General features: G+C 38.0%; 1 protein-coding gene across 1 annotated transcript in view; it reads right to left on the minus strand.

The window, feature by feature from the left end:
- Positions 1 to 26,251, minus strand: part of coro7 (coronin 7) — a 136,623-nt gene extending 110,372 nt beyond the window's left edge. The window contains exons 1-7 of the mRNA XM_017488247.3: positions 26,087 to 26,251; positions 18,898 to 18,994; positions 17,342 to 17,422; positions 15,930 to 16,000; positions 12,028 to 12,211; positions 10,698 to 10,774; positions 1,271 to 1,321 (exon numbers count right to left, since the gene is read on the minus strand). Coding sequence (XP_017343736.1) covers positions 1,271 to 1,321; positions 10,698 to 10,774; positions 12,028 to 12,211; positions 15,930 to 16,000; positions 17,342 to 17,422; positions 18,898 to 18,994; positions 26,087 to 26,146 — 621 coding nt within the window. The 5' untranslated portion in view covers positions 26,147 to 26,251. The remainder of the gene's footprint in view (positions 1 to 1,270; positions 1,322 to 10,697; positions 10,775 to 12,027; positions 12,212 to 15,929; positions 16,001 to 17,341; positions 17,423 to 18,897; positions 18,995 to 26,086) is intronic.
- Positions 26,252 to 27,569: the final 1,318 nt, after the last annotated feature.

Genomic DNA, 27,569 nt, shown 5'->3' on the forward strand with positions numbered 1-27,569 from the left:
CAGAAGCAGTTCCTTCTTTTGGGAGTCAATAACTCTGTTTGTCGTGCTCTTTGATTTTTTTAAGCTAGACTTTTTACATTCACAAACAGCTCTAACACACACTACATGAAAAGTAATATCTGAAAAAACATAATAGGTGCACTTTAAAGTGAGTGTTTGGAACAGTGCACAAGACTTTTAAATAGGATGTTGTTTTTGCAGAGATACCGACAGAGAGTAATAAAAAAAAGCTGTCTCACTGTCACACTGCTTGTGCTGATGCACTGAGAAGATCAATAAAGATGGATGAAATTTAAACCCATTTCATTTGAATAAATTGTGTGGAATGTGCGTTCTCCTCGTGCACACTGCTCTTCACAAACCAACCTGCTATGATTGGCCTAAGGCTTTTGGGTTGAAGACCACTGCTGAGTCTTGGCCAAATAGTCATAAAGTGCCCTTTAGAACCCCTAAATGAGTAATGGTACATTACACAGCCCTGTAGACCTCACGGGCACACGCCAATAAGCACCAAAAAATAAGAAAAAGCAGTCAAAAAATTCACACTGCTAGTCAAACATTTGAAACATCCTGTAGTAAATTTCAAGAAATGGGTTCACATAAAATAATCTAGAAATAGAAAACTTAACTAAGTGAAGTGAAAAACTGTTTTAAAATGTAGATAGATAGATAGATAGATAGATAGATAGATAGATAGATAGATAGATAGATAGATAGATGATCAACTTTAAGACAAATCTGGCCTTGCAGGCAAGTGCACTTGCCTGTAATAAACCACTCATTTAGAGTTTCATTCGAATCTGAGAGTGGACAACGAAGAAGTCGTTAAATACAAAAATGTTTGAGGGAATTCATGAACAATTGTGGAAATGTAATTGTGAATTGTGAATAAACTTCAATAAAACTTTACAAGAAAGGCACTGCACAAATAAAACATCTTCAACTATACTGAGTAGAGCTGATATCCAGGGCGTGCACACACACACACACACACACACACACACACACACACACACACACGCACACGCACGTACACACACCTCCTAGATATAGCAAAAATCTTTTCCGCTCTGTTTCTGAGATTAGCACTTGTTTTGATTTAACTATGAAACACAATAGTGTGACCACTGAGAGGAGAACACACACCAATAAAACCCAGTGTACTAACCGCAGACTGCATGCAGTTTAGACAGTCATGTTTTGAAACCCAACAGACTGGTGACTGACAGTCAAGTGATACTCAAGTGAAAACAGTTGTGAAGCACGGTACCTGGACTGCAGTCAACTGTGCTCTCAGATCAAAAATGCGCAGGTTTTTGTCCTGGAAAGAAGAGAGAAAAAAAGAGAACACAGATAAAGTCCTGGCACATAGTCATGCGCTGGTGAGCATCATAACAGCTTAATGCATGATATAAATACACAAATATGTGGACATGTGAGATCAATCTATACATGTACATGCACTCACACTCAATGAAGACATTATCTAATAAATGTAGAAAATTCCACACTAGATGATAATCTGTCTGATTCACACCTGACAAAATTTATTTGTTCAATATTTACGACTCAGCATCCTGTACTGTCTCATGTAAAAAGATAAAACACTGCTCAGGGCTCATGTGCATCTGGTTTATTCTGGGTAAATTTCGCACCGTGGGGTTTCATGGTTTGAAGGATGACCCACAACAAAACTCAGTGCAATCAATGTAGGGGTCTCATTTTCAACATTAGTTACGACTGTATTTGTTTTGTAGTGTGGTCCAGACATTAGTAGCCAAAGGTCTTTTAAGTTGTTTTTTAGAGCTCAGAGTATAATTCATGTCTATAAACCAATCAGTGACCAGCGACTGACCCCCTCACATGCAGCATTAATGAGGAGAGCCAATCAGAAAAAAAAAGTATCGGATGATTCAGGAGAAGCGAGCGATAACAGAAACAGGATGTGACCGGTGCAGCCCCGTCTACTAGTCACCAAAACACAGCCCTAATTAAGGCCAGAGCCACACACACACACACTACTGTCATTTAGAACTAACAATTGGGACTCTGAATCAAAGTTCAATCTGTGAAAGGCCTTGAGAATCCCATTCCTATTATGCATTACCATAAAACAGTCCCACACACACATAAGATCGCGGATATTAACTCAAAATCAAACAAACTCCGCAATTTTTGGAGAAGCTTGCAATTTTTCTAAATTACCGCAGACTTGGGCCGAGACACGTCACAACACGCATTCAGCCAAAGTCCTCCGAGTTACGTGCATCGAACATGTGTACAGGTAAAAGCTCTCATCCGCCAAGAAACATCACTGCGAAAGACTGTTTTGTGCAATCGCAATGTCTCCAATGCAAGTCATTTTCCGCAAAAAAAATCTGCAAATTGCATCAAATATTCTTTACAAATCCGCGACAAAATCAAGCATCTTTGGCCACAACGATCACAAAAAAACTCCCGTTCGGACTGAAAAAACAATATTGCAACACTTACACACAAATGAAAAAGAATTTTAAAAAAAAAAAATTAAGAATTTTTGAAAAATAGATTTTGTATTTTTTTTTTTTACACAATACTCACACCATGAAAATAACAGAAGAACAGCAGTGTTTTTCACAAATAGGTGATACTTTCCCATGTCGAGTCCCCAATTATAGGTCATCTTACCCCAAAAAAAACTTGCATGTCATTTATCAATATGTTTCGAGAGAACAATGTCCAATTTGGTTGTGCCATGAATGTAGCTTGAGGTCAGAAAGGGAGCGGGGGGGGCGTCAACAAACTATTGACAGAGAAAAGCCAGATGGGGCAGGTGAAATATTCTCCATCCCTACTAATGCTTGGCTGTTATTTACCCTATATGCCATGCCGTATCCAGATTAACTTTACTAATTCAACCTGAGGAGATATAATTTATTTGAGGCAAATCAGTCATATGTCCAGGCACTCTACAGAGCATAAGTTTAACAAATTGTAATGAAGCTGAAACAGTTTAAAAAAGGTTATTTAAAAGAAATATTACTTAAAGAATAAGTAAGTAGAAGATAGTAATTATAAAGTAAATATTAACTTTATGTGAATTTGCAATTGCAGTCAACAATGAATATAAAGAGGAAATAATAAACAAACAAGTGGTATTTATGTGGTATCACTAACAAGAGCTTAATTGAGCTATGAAGAGCTGAGAGCATGTGGGTGAGAGAGAGAGAGAGAGAGAGAGAGAGAGAGAGAGAGAGAGAGAGAGAGAGAGAGGCAGAAGAACTCATAACAGTTGAGCTGATGCAAGTGAAAATAGGAAAATACACCTATTTATTTACAGTCTTTATTTCTATGATCGGTCATGTTTAATTGTGATATCTAACTTACCCTGAAATTTAAATATAAAAACACACAAGAACCATGACCCTCCCTTCGCTCAACAATGCCTTCCCAAGCAGGGTTCTGCAGTGTGTCTGCATAGTAAGTGAGTCTAAGTGTCTCTGAGGGTTGCTGTATACACACACACACACACACACACACACACACACACACAAAATTGTGTCTACCCAGTTGAACTGATCTCGCCTATGATGACAAACTCTCAGACCAGCCTGTATAAGCAAAAACTCCAAACTCACTTATCAACCACTGAAACAATCCTTCTGGTCCGATTACACTTTTCAAATACAGCATGAAAAGATCAGCAGAGAGAAGAATAGAGAAGAGATTGAAATCGTGCATGACTCAGCTAGAGGAAAACCAGGCAAAATTATTCAAAGAAGCACAGCATAAACACAGGCAAGACAAAAATCAGTTTAAACGGGTAAGGACACTCTTCTATTTTCATCCTCACCACGGCTTTTTTATGGCCAAGTAAACTTGATGGGAGTCGTATTTTGCTAGGCTGTTATGGCTGAGAGCAAATGGAGTTTGACTTGATGTCTATAGAGAAGCGTGGCAAAAGAGGTCTTTCCGGAAACTGGGCAGCCCACCCACGAGCTGTGTAGCCTCAGGGAGGAGAGAGCTCAGTCTGTGGAGCTCCAGTATAAGCCGGGCCTCTCAGCGAGGACTGTAGAGCCTAATAAACAAGCTATGAGTGCAGCTCTACAGGCCTACAAAGCAGGTTTCATTACAATCAACACACATTTAATCAGCATAACAACTGACCCTGTTAACCTCTTTCACTCTAAAACAGACCAAAGAGGAAAAGACATTTAAAATTCTTGGATACAGACTTTAAGGCAGTGAGGTTAAGGGGTGAAAATAGATTGGGTGCATCCATCCATCCATCTTCTATACCGCTTACTCCTTCTTCAGGGTCGCGGGGGAACCTGGAGCCTATCCCAGGGAGCATCGGGCACAAGGCGGGGTATACCCTGGACAGGGTGCCAATCCATTGCAGGGCACAATCACACACACAATCACACACCCATTCATACACTACGGACACTTTAGACATGACAGATTGTGTGCACATACTGTCAAAAAGAGCATAGCCGACACATATACATGTTTGTTTTACTGTCCTTGTGCTTCAGTGGATAGTCTGTGGACTTGTACAGAACTGCTGCTGTAATCATAAAGACTGTCAAAGCTCTTATTCACAAAGTGCTCAAACTGAACAGCCGTTCTAACTGAACTATCTCATGTATCGCAGACGAGGATGGGTTTCCTTTTGAGTCTGGTTCCGCTAAAGGTTTCTTCTTAGTGTCGTCTCAGGATGCTTTTCTGTATCGGGTATAGATTTCTTTAGTGCAGATTTGTGACAATGTCTATTGTTAAAATCACCAAACATATAAAATTGAAACTAAATTGAAGGTACACATGAATAGTAGTGGAAATAAGTATTGAATGAGTCAACATGTTTTTCGGTAAATATATTTCCAATGAGGCTATTCACATGAAATTTTCACCAGACTTTGGTATTAACTCAAGAAATCCATAAATATAAAGAATTCACAACATTAAAGTCCATAAATTAAGTTGTGTGTAATAAAAAGGAATGACAGGAAAAAAGTATTGATCACGCTAACTGAAATGTATTTAATACTTAGTGGAGAAACCTTTGTTTGTAATGACAGCTTCCTGTTTGAAGAAATTAATCGTCTGCAGTATTCACATATGATTTTGGCCCATTCTTCTAAACATATTGTCTTCAAATCTTGTTCAATTGGATTCAAGTCAGGTGACTGACTGGGCCATTCGAACGCCTTGATTTTTTTTCTGAAACCAATTGAGATTCTCCTTTGCTGTATGCTTTGGATCATTGTCCTGCTGGAAGGTCCACCCACGTCTCATCTTCATCATCCTGGTGGATGCATCAGATTCTGCTCAAGCAAAATGAGCAAGTTTTATCGTTTCTGAAGAAACACGGTTTGCCAGCACCAAAACAGAAAATAAATCTTTTAAACATCTTACATTCCTGACATTAGGTAAATTGAAATACTGCCTTAATCAATACTATCTAGTAGTGCATTCAGTTCAACTCCTGACTTATTACTCAGTTATTTAATAACTATTATAAATTATTCAGCAATTCTACTGAAACTAATTTAAAAAAAAAAAAAGTTTTGTAGTTACAAGATTAAGTACAGTTTAAGGGAGTAATCTATAGAACAGATAGTAAAGAAATGCATCAGCTTTATAGTTTACAGATTTACTGCTCCCTCTCTCTCTCTCACCTACACTAAACACTTCTAGCAGCTATTCAGTAAATCCTTCACCCACCACAACCAAGAAGAGTGAGAGTGCTTTTTTTCAGAAATGCACAGCTTTCTTGATATGTACTGGTAATTAAATGATTCATTATATAATAAATTATTGGTAGGATATATAAAAAGCCCTCTCTGCATAGCTGTCACTCAAACTCACAGAAGGACTATAAAATATGTTTATCCCCTTTTCCCAGTCAAACGAGAAAGATTAACAAACACACAATCATCCATGAGCTTATTTGAGCCGTATCCTCTCAACATTCCGCAGTCCATGTCCAAAAACAAACTGCAGTGTGCATACAAAAGTTAGTCTTTAGGCACATGGCCCATGTCATTAAAAAAATATGCGTCTCCACGCCTCCAAATGAAGCCTGTCATGAGCCGTTTTTTCTGGCCTGCACCCAATTTATCTGCTCCCTGTGTTTACGAAAAGGGGCAAAACTGCCTGAAATTAAAGACACATGTTGGCGGCGCTGATTTACTTTAATAAGCAGGATTTGAGGGACACTGAAGGGTCTATTCAGTTCAATTACAATCCAGCATGGCAAAGGGCAGAACCTCTGGAGCTGGTCTGTGATCTAGTGTCATGTTTCTCTCGCTTTCCTGTTTTTCTGTTCCTTTTTTCTTCCCGCTCATTCCAGTCGTTTTGACTTCCCAATGCCACACGTTGCCTCCTCCACCAGCGCAGTCTTCAAACGCTCTTAGTTCAGTCAGTTACAGACAGTTTCTTCACTGCAGTAATGAAGTTATCTGCCCTACAGTTAACTCGTATCTAACATCTCTAATCGAACACAGAAACAGTGCTACAGCATTATGAAGTGGTTTGCTTAATGTAAAACAGCCTGCAGTGATGCTTCTGCTGCTAACGTCTGGTGTTTGAATGAAGGCGAGCTGGCATGCAGATTCTTCTAGATGGTTTTATATTTGGCTATGGCAAGCCGTGCATTTGCAAATTCGAAATGAACATCTGCATTGAAATTTCATGCAAAACTCATGAATTTTTTTTTTTTTATCAAGAATTAATTATAGTAAGCGTTATTTTCCAGCAGCGTTATTTAAAAATAATAATAAATTACTACAACTAGATGAAATTTTTGCTGAGCATTTTTAGGCCAATTTTCAAATTGTGCAAAATTTTTGCATTGAAATCACAATTATTAAGCTAAAGAAATATATCCAAAGTCCTTGGGGTTACAGTAGCATTCTTTTCCAAAACTAGTCATCATTAACTCAGAACCTGATTCTTAACCTGAACTGTAAATTGGGTTTTCCTAATATTATACACAGTATGATATTTTATACATGTTGTACATGTTTTATATATTCTGGGTCAATAGTTACAGTACTGGCAAATTATACTGTATCAAAAGACCTGACTAACTTCTGTAAAGCTGCTGTGACTATAATTTAATAATACAGGTAAACATTATGACCATTATCTGTTCATTCAAAGTATTTGTATTTGTATTGTTGTTACATCCACACTCGTGACAAATCAGGGTAAGTGTAAGAAGCTTAAATCAGGCGTTTACAGCTATACAGGAAACATGGTAGCCTTTAGTTAGCTAGCTAACACCCCGATGTTAAATAAATAATTCATAAACCTGACAACAGCGACTTCTATTAAATCATTATAAACAATGGTCATAACCAACTTTCCTTTAAAAAAAAAGATAGATGTGCTGACTGATAATGTGCTTCTCATTACATCATCCACCAAGACTGTTGTCCAAGACAACGCCTAACAGGTGAGCTAATATTGATGTAGCTAGCTAACAGCTAGCCTCTGCTAACATAATTCCAATACAAATTAGCTATCGTAATAGAAATTACAATACTCAGAAAAGCTAGAGATCATTTTTTTTATATGTTTTAGGATTTTATAAGATTACATATACATATACACATATCTATATATATCTATCTATATCTATCTATCTATCTATCTATCTATCTATATATATATATATATATATATATATATATATATATATATATATATGTGTGTGTGTGTGTGTGTGTGTGTGTGTGTGTGTGTGTGTATATATATATATATATATATATATATATATATATAGAGAGAGAGAGAGAGAGAGAGAGAGAGAGAGATGAAAGATATACATCTGTATATAATATATATTTTTTTAAATTTTGTTACATTTTTTGACACATTGACACACTACAGACAATTTAGATATGCCAATGAGCCTACAACATATGTCTTTCGACCTCGGTAGGAAACTTGCGTACCCAGAGGAACCCCCCGAAGCATGGGGAGAACATGCAAACTCTGTGCACACAGGGCGGAGCCTGGATTTGAAGCCCCAACCCTGGAAGTGGCTTTATAATATTTTATTTTATTATATTTATAAAACTCTGGAATAACACAAATTGAACTATGGGAATTATGTTGTGATATAAAATAAATCTAAATAATTTTATATTTGAGCATCTTCAAAGTAGACACCCTTTTTGCCTCGAATTTCCAGAAATGTCTTCTTGCCATTTTCTCAACCAATTTCTTGAGGAATCCCCCCGAGATGCTTTTTAAAACACTACTAAAAGGAGTTCCCACCTAGGCTGGACACTTACTGGCTGTTTTTCGGAATAATTCATCATTCATTCACCAAGTCATCCATTTAAAAAAATATATTTTTGTAAATAAAATGTTAGTTTTTTAATGAAAGAAATGAATATATTGACACGCTCATATTTTTGTCTACAACACCGATTTCAAACAATTTAATCATACACCTTCAGATCAAAAAGGTTTTGAGAAACATTTCAGTCAAGTGTATTCCAGTAATTTTCAGTTGTGAAAAAAAAAGCCCATGAAAAACTGTATAACATTTACGTTTCATACTTCCCTAAAAAAATGCTGATAAAATGTCCATATGACAGTTGCAATACATCAGACTTTAAGGGAGTGGAATTATTTTCTAACTGGCTGTTTATTAGCCAGTGTAGTATTGTACATGTAAATTTATGGCACTGACAATACCAGGGCTGAGAAAGAAGCAAAGTGCATTTTCTGACGAAAAGTCATATCTCTAGCCAAAACTGTTCTCAGAATTCCACCTTTACCCTTAAACTCCCATGTCCACTTATTCTCTCTGCTTTACTTGCATTAATGGCCTCATGGAAAGGTTCATTTATTATTTCCTTCCAGAAAACGGTGAGGTTGAAGCAAGGTTGCTGTATGTGTAGGTCACATGCTGTCACTCACGAAGCACTAAAATCACTGACTGGACCGGGTGAAACCTGCTACTCCATATTTCTTCTACATTAAAAGAGGTCATAATTCCATGGGTTGTCAACAAATGAGGTGAGGTGAAGGCCTGATTAAAGAGAATTCTCCACAGGGGCATGGCGAAGGTGACATGTGGGACCGGGCACAGGCAGGACACAGGGGCAAAGGGGAGACAAGCTGCAAGCGCTACACTTTTATCATGCTCATTAAGTATCAGCAGTGTTGATTAAAGTCATCATTTACCTTTAAAAACAGAGCTCTTATTATTATAGTCTTTTAAGACAATTAAGGGAAATATTTATCACTTTATCTCAGTTAGCACTTTAGTTAGTGACTTTCATCACTTATTATGACAAATATCTGCCTAGTTTCACAGGAAGAGGTCATTTAACTCACAACTTCATTGTATACCGTTATCAATCAATATACCGATTGCAGTAATGCTTTAAAAAACACGGTGTTCGAAAGTTTGCACAGAAATACAGAAGCATTTATACACATGGAGTATAACTGCAATCCCGCTAGAGTCATATTTAACTTCACACACCTATGGACAGTTTTCTGTCTTACAGTATTTTATTGTTATTATATTTTTAATTAGAGTTCCATAAAATCAATGTATTATTCTAACTGATAGAGAGCTGGTTCAAAGTGATGCTGGTTCCAGATGTTTGAAAATGATTTTAACACTTTATTCAGCTCTGCCCTATTCAAATATAATACTTAGGAAATGACAAATCTCCATTCCTCTGTGTGGAACAGGAACAGGCAATCATCTCATATACATACTGCTATGCTGACCTGCTATAGACCATCTACCCTGAGGACTGGTTTGAGCAGCCTGGAAAACAGATGCTCTAGTGAGCTCTACTGGCAATATAGCACAATAGCACTTTAGATACTGTAACTGGTATGCGTACATAAAAAAAACCAAACAACAACGTAAAATTACCCTTTTGAAGCGAACTTTAGGAAATGGAACTAGTTAATTATTACTTACGCCATCAACGAACCATATGCTGTCCTATCCTGTTTTCCGTAACCGCTGTACTGTTCTGATAGCCTTTTCTGCACTATAGCGCTTCAATATATATATTGGCAATGCAGCAACGTTGCAAGCAGTTGTACTATTCAGTACATATGTGCACATACACTCTTAAACAATCAAAAGATGAAAAACAGAGAAACAAAATGGTGTCGTTCAGAATACAGCGAGACCTGATTTTTACCTTAAACAGATTTATAGGAAAAACAGCACACATTCATAACCGTCATTCTTTCCTCCACTGAAAGGATCCTATCCTCCACAATAATTACTTTTATTTATTTTATTTTTTTTATTTTAATTTTGTGCTCAAATTTTAATCCATTTTCGAGGATATGAAAAAGAACTGTTATTTCAGCAACCTGAGACACAAGCGTGCCTAATGCAGCATTTGCTGAAATGTATTGTCTCTCCTATTCATTTTTTTTCTTTCTTTTCATCTTGGATAATAAACCTGCTGAGTGCATTGCTTTTACTGGAAACTTGTTTTCACCTAGCTACTGTAAAGTCGCTTTTACATCATTGTGGCTGCTCACAACTGCTTGTTGAAATAATTAGGCCCGGAGTGATTAACAGTAGATGTTATTTTGTACATCATAGTATCGTTTTGGTATTGGGTATTGTGATGCTACTGCTACATTGGAGAGTTATCAGTACCAAAGTTAAAGTTAACTTCACAACACTTTGGACTTCAAAGACATAGACTCACCTTGCAGGAGGAGGCCAACAGGGAGCCGTCCTCTTTCCAGGCCAGGCTCTGCAACTGCTCCTTATGCTGCTCCAAAACTGTCTCACACACACACACACACACACACACACACACACACAGGTTTAGCAAATAAAAGGAACACACTAAGTAGAACAAACTGAAACGGACATGATTTTTCACGTACGCTAATGATGGTTCAACCAACACAAACAGGTTCAGAGTTTAGCGTTTCCCTTTGTGGTCTTGGCTAGAATGCTTGTTTTAATGCCAGATATTTCTTCATAATATACACGTTATAGAATTGTACAAACTTCATATTAAGAGGAATAAATTGATCATGTGATGTTATTGTATTTAAGTTCTACTGCCCCAGCAAATGCTGTGGTTTAAGGAATTTATGGTGTTTCCGTATTTCAGACTGTATGTTGACTTTAATCTAGTTGTAGTAATCACTGTCAAGATAGAACTTTCCATTACCCATAAAAGCGACATATCCAAATCATGTCAGTTGCTCAGCCACTATCAGTGTATGAGAAAAGTCAAACCAGTTTGCTTTATAGATGTCGCAGCTAGTAGAAAATGTGCGCGCACACTTCACACAGGACACATCACAAAGACACACACACACACAAACATGGAACAGCAGGAATGAAGGTGCATGGTGAACACAGCCTGGCAAATGTGTTATGGATGGTGAGTTAAAACATACTATGGCAAACAATGTCTCATTTTTAAGATCTAGACTGAGAGGGCACAGCCAAGCACAAGTCCCAAGCACACTCAAAACCAGTGAAATCGCTCAAACACTTGAGTGACGCTTCGACTTTGCGCTCAACTTTTAAATCGCTAAATATCAAAACAAAAGCCTGTAAGGATGAATCACGTGACAAAAACAAAATGCATACAAAGCAAGAGTTCCACACGTGTTTTGAGGAATGGTGTCAAAAGAGAAAAACTGCGGTGAGAGATGGAGGGCCAGTAGGTGGCAGCAGTGAGCCGCAGCCATCATGGTGCCAGGATCAAACAGCCACTCGGCTTCAATCTTTTACCTCACCTGCTCCAGTTTAGACCCCAGGAGGTCTGTACATTCAGCCCTGGAAACAACCAGAGGCTACGCCAATCAAAACAAGGACAAATTACACATAGACAGAACAGAAACAAAACAGTACAGAACATAGACGACGGAGACACAATGATCATGTGCTGCTGTAAACTTGACTATTTTTGTTAATGGAAACATGTAAACTAATTATTGAGGCTTGAGACTGTGACAAGCCAAATGTGTGTGTGTGTAGGTGTGTGTGTGGGGTGGGGGGCAGGGGGAGTGTACCTGCAAGGGCTTTGTCTCTGCTGGTGTCCCAGACTTGGACACCCCTGCCTGAGCCGACTGCCAGCAAGCCGGCAGCAGTGGGGTGGAAAAGCAGCAGCTCCAGTCGTCCGTCCCCAGGACTTAACGATATATTAGCACTTACAGGCTGCTCCTCACCTGGATCACACACACGCCATACCTTTACCTGCAGTGACAGAGAGAAAAGTGATTATATGTTAATGTCTTGTTGATTTACTGATGCCTTGGTGTTTTCTTTACTGCAGTTATATCTCTCTTGTTCATCTTTGCCGTCAGTGAACATCTCTTTTCCAAACATGTTTAGCTTTGGACAAAATGTACTACATAAATTTAACGAAAATGAGGTTTAAAAAAAAAAAAAGAGGAAAAAAAGAAAGGAGCTTATTAATCCAGCAAGTTAAGTGAACTAGTCCGACACCATCACTGCAAACAATGACATCTGATCAATTGTACACATCTTGAATATAGTCAAATTTGTGTCTCTTATTCCCTATTTATAAGATTAGAATAAAGCAAATATAAGATTTTTAAACCTACTGCTAGACATTTTTTCCCACATTTCATGTTTCATATAATCTGGTTCTATTTACAGATATTAGAAATTAGCTCATTTATCTGCCAACAGAATAAGAACATTTCAAGCTTAAAAGCTTAAAAGTAAAAATGTCTAGAGATGTTTAACAATAATATATTTGGTTTATTGTAATATTATACTGCTCATATGCTAGTATTCATACTGTAGTTCTATCCATGAGTACAGCTAGATTAGTCAACATACAATTTGAAATAAACAAAGTATGTGCTTTTTATGATATTCCAACAGAATGCACACTAACACACAACAAAGACATTAGTAACCTGTGGCCTAGGATATCAGGAGGGAGTTTAACCTGACTGCAGTCCCCCAGAAAATATCTAAAGTGAGCTTATGTAACCTGCTGAGTTTTCTTGTTTGTGTCACTGGAGATAAAAATCAACCTTCATCACATTAGCCAAGTAAAAATATTCTTCATAGCAGTGTTAATTCAATTCAATTTTATTTGTGTAGTGCTTTTGTGACCACAGAAACCGTCACAAAGCTGCTTTACAGAAATCTGCATGTAGTGTTAAATTGTTCAAATTCTGATGCGTTCAACATTGTTCAATGGCATGCGAGGCTTGTGAGACTCTGTGAACCAGCTTGTCAAGACAAGAAAAACTGCAAAAGGGTGTACAGCCTACACTGCAGACTGCATTCAGGAAAGTAAACAACCAGCAATTTGGAGGTTCACCAATTGCAGCAAATATGTTTCGGCATAACTGCATCTCCTCCCGTAGTTCAACTTAATGACGGAATCTTTAGCAATTCCTATGTTATTGGCTAAATTCCTGCATGTAGGTGAAAAGTCATACAATCACCTCCAAAATTACTGGAACAGCAAAGGCAATTCTATTGTTTTTGCTACACTTAAAACAATTTGGGTTTGAGCTCAAAAGATGAATACGAGATGAGAGATCAGAATTTCAGCTTTCATTTCCTGATATTTACATCTAAAATAGATGTGTTAAAAGATGCCACCTTTGGTGGCAGACCAGCCAATGTTTAGGTGAGCAATGAATATATAGGACCAGATAGTCTTAAAGTAAATTACAATAAACAACATTTAATATTTTGTTGCATATCCTATGTTTGAAATAATTGTTGTTTGTTTTCGTGCGTTTTCCCATTCAATTTCCTCTTCAGGAGGTGAAATGCATGCTCAGTTAGGTTAAGGTCTGGTGATTGACTTGGCCAGTCTAAAACCTTCCACTTTATCCCCCTGATGAAGTCCTTTGTTGTGTTGGCAGTGTGTTTTGGGTCATTGTCTTGCTGCATGATAAAGGTCCTCCCAATTAGATTGGATGCATTTGTTAGTAAATTGGAAGGCAGATTTTTTTTCTGTAAACTTCTAAATTCATTCTGCTGCTACCATCATGAGTTACCTCATCAATAAAGATTAGTGAGTCTGTTCCAGAAGTAGCCATGCAAGCCCAAGCCATGACACTACCTCCACCAATGCTTGACTGATGAGCTTGTTTGTTTTGGATCATGAGCAGATCCTTTCTTTCTCTACACCTTGGTCTTTCCATCACTTTGGTAGAGGTTAATCTTGGTTCCAGAACTTTTGTGGCTCGTCTCTATATTTCTGTACGAATTCCAGTCTGGTTTTCTGATATTTACTGCTCATGAGTGGTTTGCATCTTGTGGTATGGCCTCTAGATTTCTGCATATGCCTACTAGCAATAAATCAATACAATTGACTTGTGGAGTGATTAGCATTCTTTACACCCATGCAATAGCCTGAACCTATTAGATCTGATATTTATGCATTTTCTTAAATGAATGCTACTAGAAGATCAAACCTCTAAGTCCTGCCTTAGCACTGCCTATGTAACCAAATCATTCAAATTACCAGTGTTTAAAAGCATGAAACTATAGGTTAAAATCAAACATCTTTATATCCAAGATCCCAGAAAAGGTTATAGTTCATCAGCTTGGCTTCATCGTAGTACTGAGACAGCAATGGTTAAAGTAGTAAATTACCTATTACTGGCCTCTGATCAGTTTAAAATTTCTTTGCTAGTATTACCTGACTACTAGGGTCACAGGAAGTAAGATTTAAGATTATACAGTAACTTTTGCTGGCCATTCAGTTACAGCATGTGTGGTAGTAAAAGAACTTGGTATAATTATTTACACCAGTCTCTTGTTTGAGGCTCTTGAAAATAACTTACTAGGACTGTGTTAAATGTTTTTTACATCTCAAACATTGCTAAGATTAGAAATATAATGTCGATGCAGAAAAACTAACGGCCTGTTAACCAGTGCTTAATGAATGGTCTCACTCTACAGTACCTGAGCAAACATTTGGCATATTATGATCCACCACGCCTGCTTCGATCAAAAGGTGCAGGCTCTTTATTAAATGTTAAAGGTAAACTGAGACGTTTTGTTGCTATTATCCCCATCTCTCCCGTGATCACTCAGGTTTGTGGACAGTAGATTGGTTGGAGTCTTTATGCCTGTGTTACCTACTTACGCCCCCTGTTAGATATGCGGTCCTACTTAGACCTGCCGGAGTCCCTGCTTCCATTCTAATCATGATGTACACCCTTTTAAACCACTATGGGTCAAGAGCATACCTAATAATTTAATTTGTCTGTCTGTCCCACTGCTGTCTGGTGTGGTGTCACTGCCAGATGCTGACACACTTTTACTGTCTCACCTTCTGGACCTGCTGGATTCATCCAGATACTTATCCAGCTCTGTTCATCCTGCTTCTTCAACTGGTGCTTGCTGCCCTTGTGACTCACCTGTTGCAGCTGAGGATAATCTTATCTGGACACCTTAAAGACTTCCCCAATACAGTCTATGTCTAAGATGCACCTGCTTCATGACTTAACCTAACTGGATACCACAGATTTGGTCTCAGAGAGATTTCCCTGGTCTTTGTCAACTCTGGCTCTCTCATTAGGGATCCAATTCTACATCCTGATTTCAGGAACTCTGCTTTGTTACAACTTCTATTGGAAAAAGCTATACAAATAAAATAAAATTCAAATGATTAATAGTTAAATAATGCAGAGGATTGTGCTCAACAAGCAAAGTCGAGTAGAGTCGAGCTGTACTGTACCGTGTGGTGGAAAAGCCCCGTTATACTAACTATAATTTATACGAACTAAAAATGTTCTTATTGCCCTATTCATTTTAAGAGTTTAGTGCTAAATACTGCATGTCGTTTACTGTATTGCTTAATGTTTTTATTTCCTTGCCATTTGTTACTGTTATTTCTGTCTTTATTGCACCAATGTGAGAATTTCAATACATAAAATGAAACAAAAATGGAAAGCAGCACAGACATTACCGTCTCATCAGCTGAGCAGGTGGCCAAGAGATAGTCATCAAATGGGGAGAAATCCAGATCAGTCACCTGGTCTAAGAGAAGTAGAAAAGGAAATAATGTACTGTATATACAGAAATATATACACAATGCATGTTTTCATGATGATGGTTGAGTGCTGTCTAACAAGTCAGCCCAAAATCTCCCAAAGCTGTTCAGCAGTGTGAGATGTGGTTACTGTGAACATCACAATACATTTTTTACATAATTTTCATCAATGGTTTGATTCTCATCAAACCATTCAGTAAATCATTGTGCCTTGTGGATGGAGACACTGACTACGTTTACATGCACAGCAATAATCTAATTATTGACCTTATTCTGTATAAGACAATATTGTGATTAAGGTGTTTACATGAAAGGAATATTCTAAAAGCAACTCATGTTCCCGTTTTACATATTATAGAACATAGATCGATTAACGTCACACGTCATTACATCACCGTGCCACACCATCCGACGTCCCTCCAGAACTGCACGTATTAACATACAGTTTGTCTTCGTTATGGTACAATACACAGTTTTGGGTGTTTGATTTTTAATTTTATGAAAGCTTCAAGTGCAGTTAATTATTTGTTATGCTACACGTGCAAATAGACGACTGCTTGAAGCCATTGGCTGCGTCCAAAACCGCATACTTACCTACTATATAGAAGCCGAAATACATGTATTTCACTTACAATATAGTAGGTAAGTACGCGGTTTGGGACGCAGCCGTGTTGTCGTTTGCCATCAAACGGTTGAGCACTGCCGTGCGTGTACGTGTCCCGTCACTAAATGTGGCAAAAACTCCCACACACAGTTAATAGTGTGATTAAGGTGTGTACATGTCTGTAATGCACTTCAATAATACAACTAAAATAGGAATACTCCACATGTCTTAATTCAATTTGTTTACTTCGAGTATGACTTTAGCTGGATTAAGGTAATAAAAAATTGCTGTTTACATGGTAGTTTCTTAAGCAGAGTATTGTCTTAATCGGGTTAATATTGGATTATTGTTGTCCATGTAAATGTACTGACTGATCCTGGAAGAGACCACTCACATGAGGACAGAAATGTGTAATCATAAGATAAAGGTGATCAGACTTTGTATTGATTTGCAATCACTCAAGTGGACCCAAACCTTATTAGCACAACAGTGCCTCGACCTCAACCCCACTGAACACCTTTGGGAAGAACTGGAATGCTGACTGCACCCCAGGAGTGAAAGTTTTTTTACAGCCATTACTAGTCTAAAGACCAGACTCTGTATATTGTTAGAATCAAATATGACGCTATTGTATATTCGGGTATAGCTGGTTAAATTAAATAGAAAATAGAGATAGTTTTGCAGTTACAAAAGTACATAGATGTTTTACAAACATGTGTCTTACCAGCATGACATGGAATTTGAGTTACTGTCCATTTGCCATCAGGTCCAGGGTCAAGTGAGCAAAGCCCCACCATTCCACCACCTTAAAAGGAGATGCAGAGGAAGAAAAGATGAGAAAGGGAAAGACCCTTAATTATCAGACACATTAAAAAGTGCAGTTCCGTACAAAAAAAAAAATATTAGAATGCAAGGCTAATTCTTTTGTTTTTGCTATACACTGATGACATGTGTCAGCTTGGAATGTCTACTCTTGGTCTGAGCTCTGGGTTTCACCTGTGAAGATTGCATTTGTTGTTAAAAAAGGATAAACAACATGAGGGCCAGTGAGCTGTTTAAGGGAGAAAAACAAGCCATTTTGAAGCTGAGAAAAGAGGGAAAATCTATCAGAGCCATTGCATAAGCATTGGGCATAGCCAATACAACAATTTGGAATATCCTGAAAAAGAAAGAAACCACTGACGTGCTAACAACCAGACATGGAACGGGTCGGCCAAGGAAAACAACAGCCGTTGATTACAAACAATGTGAGAGCTGTGAAGAAAACCCCAAACACAATAGTTAGTGACATAAACAACCTTCACAGGGCAGGGGTGAAGGTATCACAATCCATCATTCAAAGAAGACTTCAAGTGCAGAAATATAGAGGCCATACCACAAGATGCAAACCACTCATGAGCAGTAAGAATCAGAAAGCCAGATTGGAATTTGCAAAGAAATATAGAGATGAGCCACAAAAATTCTGCTCATGATCCATCAGTCAAGCATTGGTGAAGGTAGTGTCTTGGCTTGGGCTTGCATAGCTGCTTCTGGTATGGGCTCACTAATCTTTATTGATGATGTAACTCATGATGGTTGCAGCAGAATGAATTCAGAAATGTACAGAAAAATCTGTTTTCCAATTTACAAAGAAATGTATCCAATCTAATTGGAAAGAACTTCATCATGCAGCAAGACAATGACCCAAAACACACTGCCAACTCAACAAAGGACTTCACTAGGCAGGACAAGTGGAAGGTTTTAGACTGGCCAAGTCAATCACCAAACCTTAACCCAGCTGAGCATGCATTTCACCTCCTGAAGAGGAGACTGAAGAGGCAAACCCCCCAAAACAAACAACAACTGAAATAAGTTGCAGTAAAAGCCTGGAAATGCAACACAAAAGAACAATGCAACAATTTGGTGATGTCAGTGGGTTACCGGATTGATGTAGTTATTTCAAACAAGGGATACGCAACCAAATATTAAGTGTTATTTATTTTAAGACCATCTGTTCTTATACCTTTGTTCACCTAAATATTAGGTGGTCTGCCATCAAAGGTGCCATGTTTGTGCCAAGTTGTTTAATGCATTTATATGTAAATATAAGGAAATGAAAGCTGAAATTTTGATCCATCATTTCATTCATCTTTGGATCTAAAACCCAAATGTCCTCAATGTATAGTGAAAACAACAGAATTGGTCTTGCTGTTCCAATACCTTTGGAGGGGACTATAATCTGTTTGCTATCGTGTTTGCTGGTAGTATTAAACTGATAAAGAAACAGAAATAGGAACTTACCACTCTGCTCAGTGTTGAATGCCAGAAGGCTACAGCTGGATTTAATCTGGTTGCCCTGAGAGTTGAGGGAGCTTCCTCGCACATTTGAGATCCACTCCTGAAGGGAATGTCAACACAAAATTTACCTCAAAATGAAAAATTTTTCTTCAAAGCAAAAACCAATTTGAAACAATCAGTAAATAAAATGCTCTTACAATTAAATTACACCAACTAAATCAGCTCAGAGTCAATATATGTAAGGCACATCTTAAAACATAATGTGAAAATGGTGATGGGTTTGTCACTTACAGGACAATAAAAACCACAGGTACTCATAAACCCAGTCTTTCTCTGGCAAATAGCCTCTTTCTTTATGAGACAAGATTTCAATAAGTTTTTTAAAAAACAATATTATCAATATTTACCGTATACCCTTTTTTAAAATACAATTTTCTTGTTTATGTTTAAATAAATATTTAAATAATTCTTAATATTGGTGCAAACTGTAATCCTTAAAAGTCTTCTTTTTTTTGCTCTCAGCCCCCAGAAACACTCTTGTATCTGGTCACAGATAAGAAATAGCACATATGTAAAATCCCTTCGTCATACATCACAATGGTGAAAACCAAAGAGACAGACGGCTGTTGACCTGAACAAATTAGGTAACTGATATGGCAGTACTGTTTAAAATAATAAAACCATTAAATGTGGTTAAAGCACATTAAAAACAACCTTAATAAAACAAAATAAAAAAAGAGTTTTAAAGATCTGAAAACTTTAATTTGCTTGGACCCATAAACTCACTACCCACACACAAAGTGGATGATGGTGATGGACCCATTGAGAACAACCTACAAAACATATTGCCAAAAATCATTACCAAGCATCACTGGAACTGGAATTGTGGGGATGTCAAATTAACACTAAAATTGACCTTTTTGGGGATGAAGCATCAGTGTGTTGGAAACATATGGTACTGCATACAATGAAATCACCTAAACCCAGAGCAAAATATGGTGCTGAAGATATTTTGCAAAGAGTGGCTCAGGGACCCTTTCTGTTAACAATATTTGAGCCCAAACCCTGGTTGCCTCTGCTTGGTGTTTAATTATGCAGGAGTCTAAGATCCCCGTACAAGTGTCTCCAACCTTGTTAGAGATTACAGAAAGGAGCTCAGTGTTGTTATTTTCACCAGGAGAGGCTTTATGAAATATTAATATTTAATTAATATTAAAATATTTTTTTATACCACTGTTTTGAAGAAAGATTGCAATACTTAAAAATGCTGTTGCAATAAAATTTATATAATGTCCCCATACTGTATGGTTAAGCTCGAAATATCACTTATTGCATGTAATTTGTTTTACACACTGATCAGCTATAAAAAAAAGAAAATAAAGAAAAAAAGAAAAACACTGCCAGGTGACGTGAATAACATTGATTACCTTGGTACAATGGCACCTGTTATGAGGTGGGATATATTAGGCAGCAAGTGAACAGACAGTTCTCAAAGGTGATGTGTTGGAAGCAGGAAAAAAAGGCCAAGCATAAGGATCTGAGCGACTTTGACAAGGGCCGAATTGTGATGGCTAGATGACTGGGTGAGAACATCTCCAGGTCTTGTGGGGTGTTCCTAGTATGCAGTGGTTAGTACGTACCAAAAGTGAGCCAAGGAAGGACAACAGGTGAACCGGCAACAGGATCATGGGCATCCAAAGCTCATTGATGCGCATGGGAAGTGAAGGCTAGCCTGTCTGGTCCGATCACATAGAAAAGTTGGCTGGCTATAATAGAAAGGTATCAGAACAAACAGTATGGGGCTGGCATTGGACCATTGGCCAACCTTCGGTCCTGGCATTCATGTGGATGTTTCTTTGACACGTACCGCCTACCTAAACATTGTTGCAGACCAAGTACATGTCTTAATGGCAGTGGCCTCTTTCAGCAGGACAATGCGCCCTGTCACACTGCAAAAATTGTTCAGGAATGGTTTGAGGAATATGACAAAGAGTTCAAGGTGTTGACTTGGCCTCCAAATTCCCCAGATCTCAATCCGATCGAGCATCTGTACAATGTGCTGGACAAACAAGCACATTGGACATCCATGGAGGCCCCACCTGGCCACTTACAGGATGTAAAGGATCTGCTGCTAAGTGCTTAGTGTCAGATACCACAGCACACCTTCAGAGGTCTTGTGGAGTCCATGCCTCGATGAGTCAGCACTGTTTCAGTGGCACAAGGGGGACCTACAAGTGGTTTTAATGTTATGCCTGTATATTCATTTTTGCTGATTTCCATTCATGGAGCTGACTGTATCCATATGTCTATATGCTGTATATCGTTACAAGTGAGCCAAACAGACTGTGTTTTTCTGGATTGTTCAGTATATTAATATTACTTAACATGCTTTTAAATCAACATATAAAAATCGCATAATGCATAATATCACATTGACCAACTTAAATCAAACGGCAGCACATAATCCAAACTGAGAGAAACCAGTCTCTCTGAGTAAAACACAAAACACAAGCTTCAGACAGCAAAAATAAGAAGTTACACCACTGCAAACAGGAAGGAGGAAAAGGAAACACACTACACACTAACTGAGCTGAAACTAACCTCTGCTCACACACACACATACACACATACACACAACAAGACCTTTTTGAATCTGCAGAAACTTCAACAAATATAATAGCCTCCCTGTCATGCACATCCAGGCTGTTAAAACCCTTTTTAGAATGTTAACAAGATGGGAAAGGCAGGGGGTGAGAGCACTCAAGTGCTGAATCTGAATTTGGCGACACACATTTCTCCTACAGAACACGTCCCACAACTTAAATTTTTTTAATATGAATAAAAGAAAGCATCGCCTCCTGATGCACACATTCAAATTCTTCCTACATCTGTAAATCCGTCAGTGTGAGTCAGTTTAATGGGATTAGAAGGGCACAGACTCAGACAGTGTTGCCTCCTACTCTGTAGGTTATTTAACTACAAACCACAACACAAACAGACTCAGGACCGTTAAAGCCACGTGTAAGTCATTTTGGAGAAGAGCATCTGCCAATAAATACACTGGAAATTAAATATTAAATAAATAGAGATATTTCCTGTTACAAGTAATCACTTGTGAATGCAGCTCCATAGATGATAAATTCATGACTGATTTTGTACTGTGTGGGGTGTGGGTTTGAGGGGTGAGAGAGAAAATACCAAAAATATGACTGTATGAGGCTTGCCAAATTTGACACTATTCTACATAGGAGCTCTGCATTTTAACACCGCTGAAATGCAAAAAATATGCCAAAAAAGAGGCATTTTCTGTTTTCCTTCAATAAGAATCTGGAATGACTGGAGTGTTTTGAGGTCTTTGATTGAAAGATGCAACCTCGCTTTTAGTCTTAACTTGACTTTCTTTTCCACTCCCTATTTTTCTCCCCAATCTGCCAATTCCCTACGAGCAGCCAGCTCTCTCCCAGCATAAGACAGCTACCATAAGATCCCATGTCTCTCTCCAATCATAAGCCAGCCAACCGCACTTCTTCAAACTGACAAAGTACAGTTTTTCAGAAATTACTCAAGTGAACACTGCTAATGGTCCGATTTTGTGTAATTAATTAATTAATTAATTAACTAACAGACTCCTAAATGTTGTTCAGTTTGAGTATTATAGATAGAGTATAACTGTGCAGGCTACCTTTCTAAATACCGAGTAAAGGTTTTAGGACACTCACAGGCCTGAATAGCTAGCAGATCAGACTGGACATATTTAACCAGACAATCCATGGACTAATTTTATTTCTTGCTCCTTTGCACCTGTGATATGTCACATAACTTGGGGAAAAGAAGCTTGCAGAGTCAGACTGAGAGAACATCAGTATTGTATCAATATCAGTTATCAGCCAGTAAATTTCTAGTACTGTTATGGAAAGTGGGATAGGTCATCCCTATATTTCCTCATAAGTGAAATGTTAAACCAAGTGTACCAGATCATTAAACATTGATACTCCAACACAAATTGAGAAACTTTTTGACATTTAAACATCGAAACAAACATTAGTCCATGGTGACTGAGCTGAATACCATTTACTGTTCATGACCAATAAAGATAAATGGCCAAAGCTGGATCCAAGTAGGGATCTACTAAACTGTTAGCAATATCAGGACCCCGGATTACTTCCTGATACGCTGGACCAATATCGGATCTCTTCGGAGATGTTTTCAGACCCACAACGAATTCTGTAGTGAATACATCATTCTGACTGACATGGGACGGATTTGGAACAACCTGTCCTAAAGCACACCGCTATTGCACATGAGGTTTCTCATGATGACGTTTGTTCGATTCAAACAGTCCATTCAATTAATCCAAGATGACAGTATCACAAAACAGTAATAAGAAATACCATCACTTGTTTTAATGTGTAAAATATATTTCTTCACTCAACTTTTAAAATTGTTGTATATGTAAATTTGAACATTAAAAAAAAAGGGTTTATTTGGCAACTTTAAAAGCTTGCTCAACTGTCGCCGTAGCTGAATTCTGGAAAATCTGATTTGATTTCACAGTTGTACACACAATACTGAACAAAGTTTGACCTAATAAAAATGCAGTAATAAACAAAATAAGTAAACAGAGCAGAACTAACTGAATTACTCAGCAAGTATTACCCCACTGATGCAAGAGCCAGCAGATATCAGTGGAGTGAAAGACGAGGACGAGGCTTGCGTTTAAAGGCCATGAGTGGCTTTTACCTCGGGAGATGAGAGAGACTGATTTGGATGATGCTGATAATCAAAGGGAGAACTCATTGTCCATTATAAATGTGGAATTCTTTCAAATTTAGCAGTAAAGTTTTTTTCCATTAAGGAGATTAGGTTAGAAATGTAGAAACGTGGGTGGGGAGTAGTCCCTCCAGGATCGCACAAATTAACGCAAAATTTACGCAAACTCCGCAATAGTTGGAGGAGCTTGCAAATTTTCAATATCACTACAGAATTTCCACAGATTTGAGCCAAGACGCGCCATGGGTCATCATCACAATGCGTATTCAGCCACAGCCCTCTTTGATCAAAGTTTTTTTTTTTTTTTACCAACAAACAATTTCATGAAAATTCGCCAATTAAAAAAAAAGCACAAAAAAACTGCAAGTTGCATCACAAATTTTGAATAAATAAATAAATAAACAAATAAATGCCACAGCAAAATCAAGCATTTTTGGCCACACCAATCACACAAAAAACAAACCTCTGTATGAAATCCGGTATGGACTGGCAGGGAGTTAGGGGGTTTTGAAGACAAAACTAACAAACAGGGGTTTTTGAAAACTTGAGGTTTGGCCACCCAAGTAGTTGAAAAGTGTGAAAAGATGGATCTCAACATGATATAGCTGCTGCTGGAAAGGCATCAAATATGCAGAAGGTGCTGGAAAAATAAAGAATGTGCAGGGCCTGGAGTGGGCAGTTTAACTGCTCAGGACAAACAAGGGACTCATGAACAATTCTCACAAAACATAAACACAGTCGTGGATCATAAAGGTAACGACACACAGTATTAAGAATCAAGCATGTGTAAACTTTTGAACGGGGTATTTTTTATAAATTCAGCTATTATCTAGTCTTGTAGACTATATGTAAACATATTTTATGTGAAATAGCTTATTCAGGACAGAACTAAATAAAAAACAGCAAGGGATTTTTATGATCCCTCTTATTTTGTTATTAAGTATTAAAGTGCACCTATTATTAGTTTTTCAGATATTACCTTTCATGTAGTGTGTTATAGAGCTGTTTGTGATTGTAAAAAGTCTGCAAAGTTTCAAAAATCAAAGGGCACGAAAGAGTTATTGACTCCCAAAAGAAGGAACCGATTCTGAACAGCTGAAATGAGTCGTTAGTAATTTCAGACTTACTTCCTGTACTAACCTACGAAGGTTTGTAACAAAAAGCCCCGCCTCTGGTCTTCATCGGCTGTTCGCGAACAGACCGAGCTGAAACTCGTTATGGTAGTGGGTGTTTCCTTATTGAAACATGCTGACAGGTAGACCAATCACAACAGACTGGGACATTTGACCAATCAGAGCAAAGTATGCTCTCTGAAAGAAGGAGTTCAGAATGAATCCTTTAGAATGGATCATTTTACGAGTGGTTTGTGACACTGAGGGGAAAAAGGTAATGCTGCAGTTTAAATTATGAACACATTAAAGTGTTCAAAACCATAATAGGTGCGCTTTAAGATTTTGCAGATTCTACAAGGTGTGTGTAAACTTTTGGTCACAACTGTATAACACCACATAAATGCTACTTCCCACATTATGACCTAATAATCCCAGTTTATCCCCAAATGTGACCGTATGTTAAGAGTGTTTATGCAAAAATGCATACAGATTGAAAATCAAGTCATTTGCCTTACAGCAAATAGCAGCACAGTGATCTGATCCACTGTCAGTCCTGACAAAGAGCAGCAGCAGTTACACACGATTACAGAAGAGAAACAACTCGGACAATACAGGCTTCATCAATTATACAAATCCAAACAGAAGATAAAATCAACAAAATAATAGAAATCCACCAATCAGGGCTCTGATCAGGTCAGTAATGTAATCCAGCACAACACAGGGATCACTGCATGGCAGAAAGTGAGTCTAATCCTGTCCACACTGAAAACTGGGCTAGTTGCAGTATTACACTTATCCATGCAAAATGTATATCCGGGATTGATGTATTTCTGTAAAGCTGCTTTGTGACAATGTGTTAAAGGCGCTGCACAAATATATAACCGAACTGAACTGAAAACCCGGCAACTATCTTCCCTGCATTAAAACTACTCAGAAATAAAAATCAACATCCTGACATGTTTACCATTCTGAGAAAAGGCCTGCATGGCTGTATGAAACGGCCAAATATAGTTAAGTTTGGCGATATAGGAGGAAGTCAGACGTCAAGACATCCTCCACACATTATTGCAGGCGCTCCTTTCTGAAACAGTCCGGTTAAATCCCAAACGGCCCGCCTTTTAAACTAGTAGTGCACTACATAGGGTCTTACATGGTGTCCATTTCGTTCTTTGTGTAGTGCACTTCCGAGGGGATAAACGGGCTGTTTGAGATTCAGCCGCAGCTTCTGCTAGAAACCGCGACCAGCCTTTTTTTATTCAGTAGATAAAACACACGGCTGGTTTCATGCTTTCATCAGATACGTTACTCACATCTTTCTTCGAGATCTTCGGAGTGGTGTTCTTAAATTTGGAAGTCTTGAAGCGGTTCATTCTCGGCTCCTCACTGATCGTCTCGTGCCTTCCGGGTGGCGCTGTGTTGTCACTCTCAGCTTTAGTGAAGCAGAATGGGAGAAATCCTGAGCGCTGATTGGCTGAGCTTCATCGGCGTGCTGTTTTTATGTATAGTGAAGACACAGCTTAACCTTCCCTCACATTCAGCCAGCAGTCTGTGACTGGCCTTTCACTTTCTTCACTTTCCCTTCTTAATTGTGTGAGCTTAGTTTTCTTTGCCCACAACAGTTAGGGTTTGAAAAGTTCACGGTATGATAACTGAGTGTAAAACTTTCACAGTTCGTTCTTCTTCCTTAGAAAATGTTTCTGAGAGTGACTTACATTTATCACAATGTTGCTATAAACTGAATATGAGAGGAAAGGCAGCAATATATACACACACACACACACATACATACATACATACATTCATACATACATACATACATACAGGTGCATCTCAAAACATTTGAATATTAAGGAAAAGTTCATTTTGTCCTGTAATTTAATTCAAAAAGTGGAACTTTCATATATTCTAGATTCATTACACATAAAGTGAACTATTTCAAGCCTTTTTTTTGTTTGTTTGTTTTAATCTTGATGATTACGGCTTACAGCTCAAATAAAAATATACAGTATCTCAAAATATTAGAATAAAGAATTTATAATACAGAAATGTCGAGCTGAGAAGAGCTCTAATCAGCTAATTAACTCAAAACATCTGCAAAGGGTTCCTGAGCCTTTAATCTCTCAGTCTGGTTCAGTACACACAACCACAATCATGAGGTGAAAATAAATTTTGATGAAAGTAAATTTTGCATTTCATTTGGAAATCAAGGTTCCAGAGTTTGGAGGAAGAGTGGAGAGGCACAGAATCCAAGTTGCTTGAAGTCCTTTGTGAAGTTTCAACAGTCAGTGATGATTTAGGGTGCCATGTCATTTGCTGATGTTGGTCCACTGTGTTTTCTCAAGTCGAGAGTCGATGCAGCGTCTACCAGGAGATTTTAGAGCACTTCATGCTTCCATCTGCTGACAAGCTTTCTGGAGATGCTGATTTCCTTTTCCAGCAGGACTTGGCACCTGCCCACAGTGCCAAAACTTCTAGTAACTGGTTTGCTGACCATGGTATTACTGTAATTGATTGGCCAGCCAACTCGCCTGACCTGAACCCCATAGAGAATCTATGAGAGACAACGGACCCGACAATACAGATGAGCTGAAGGCCGCTATCAAAGCAACCTGGGCTTCCATAACACCTCAGCAGTGCCTCAGGCTGATTGCCTCCATGCCACACCGCATTGTTGCAGTAATTCATGCAAAAAAGCCGCAACCAAGAATTGAGTGCATAAATTAACACAAATAAATAATAATAATAGAAATTACAATAATAATAATACAATAATTATAATACAATAATAATAAT

This window comes from Ictalurus punctatus, chromosome 2 (assembly GCF_001660625.3).
Source record: "Ictalurus punctatus breed USDA103 chromosome 2, Coco_2.0, whole genome shotgun sequence".
NCBI lineage: Eukaryota > Metazoa > Chordata > Actinopteri > Siluriformes > Ictaluridae > Ictalurus > Ictalurus punctatus.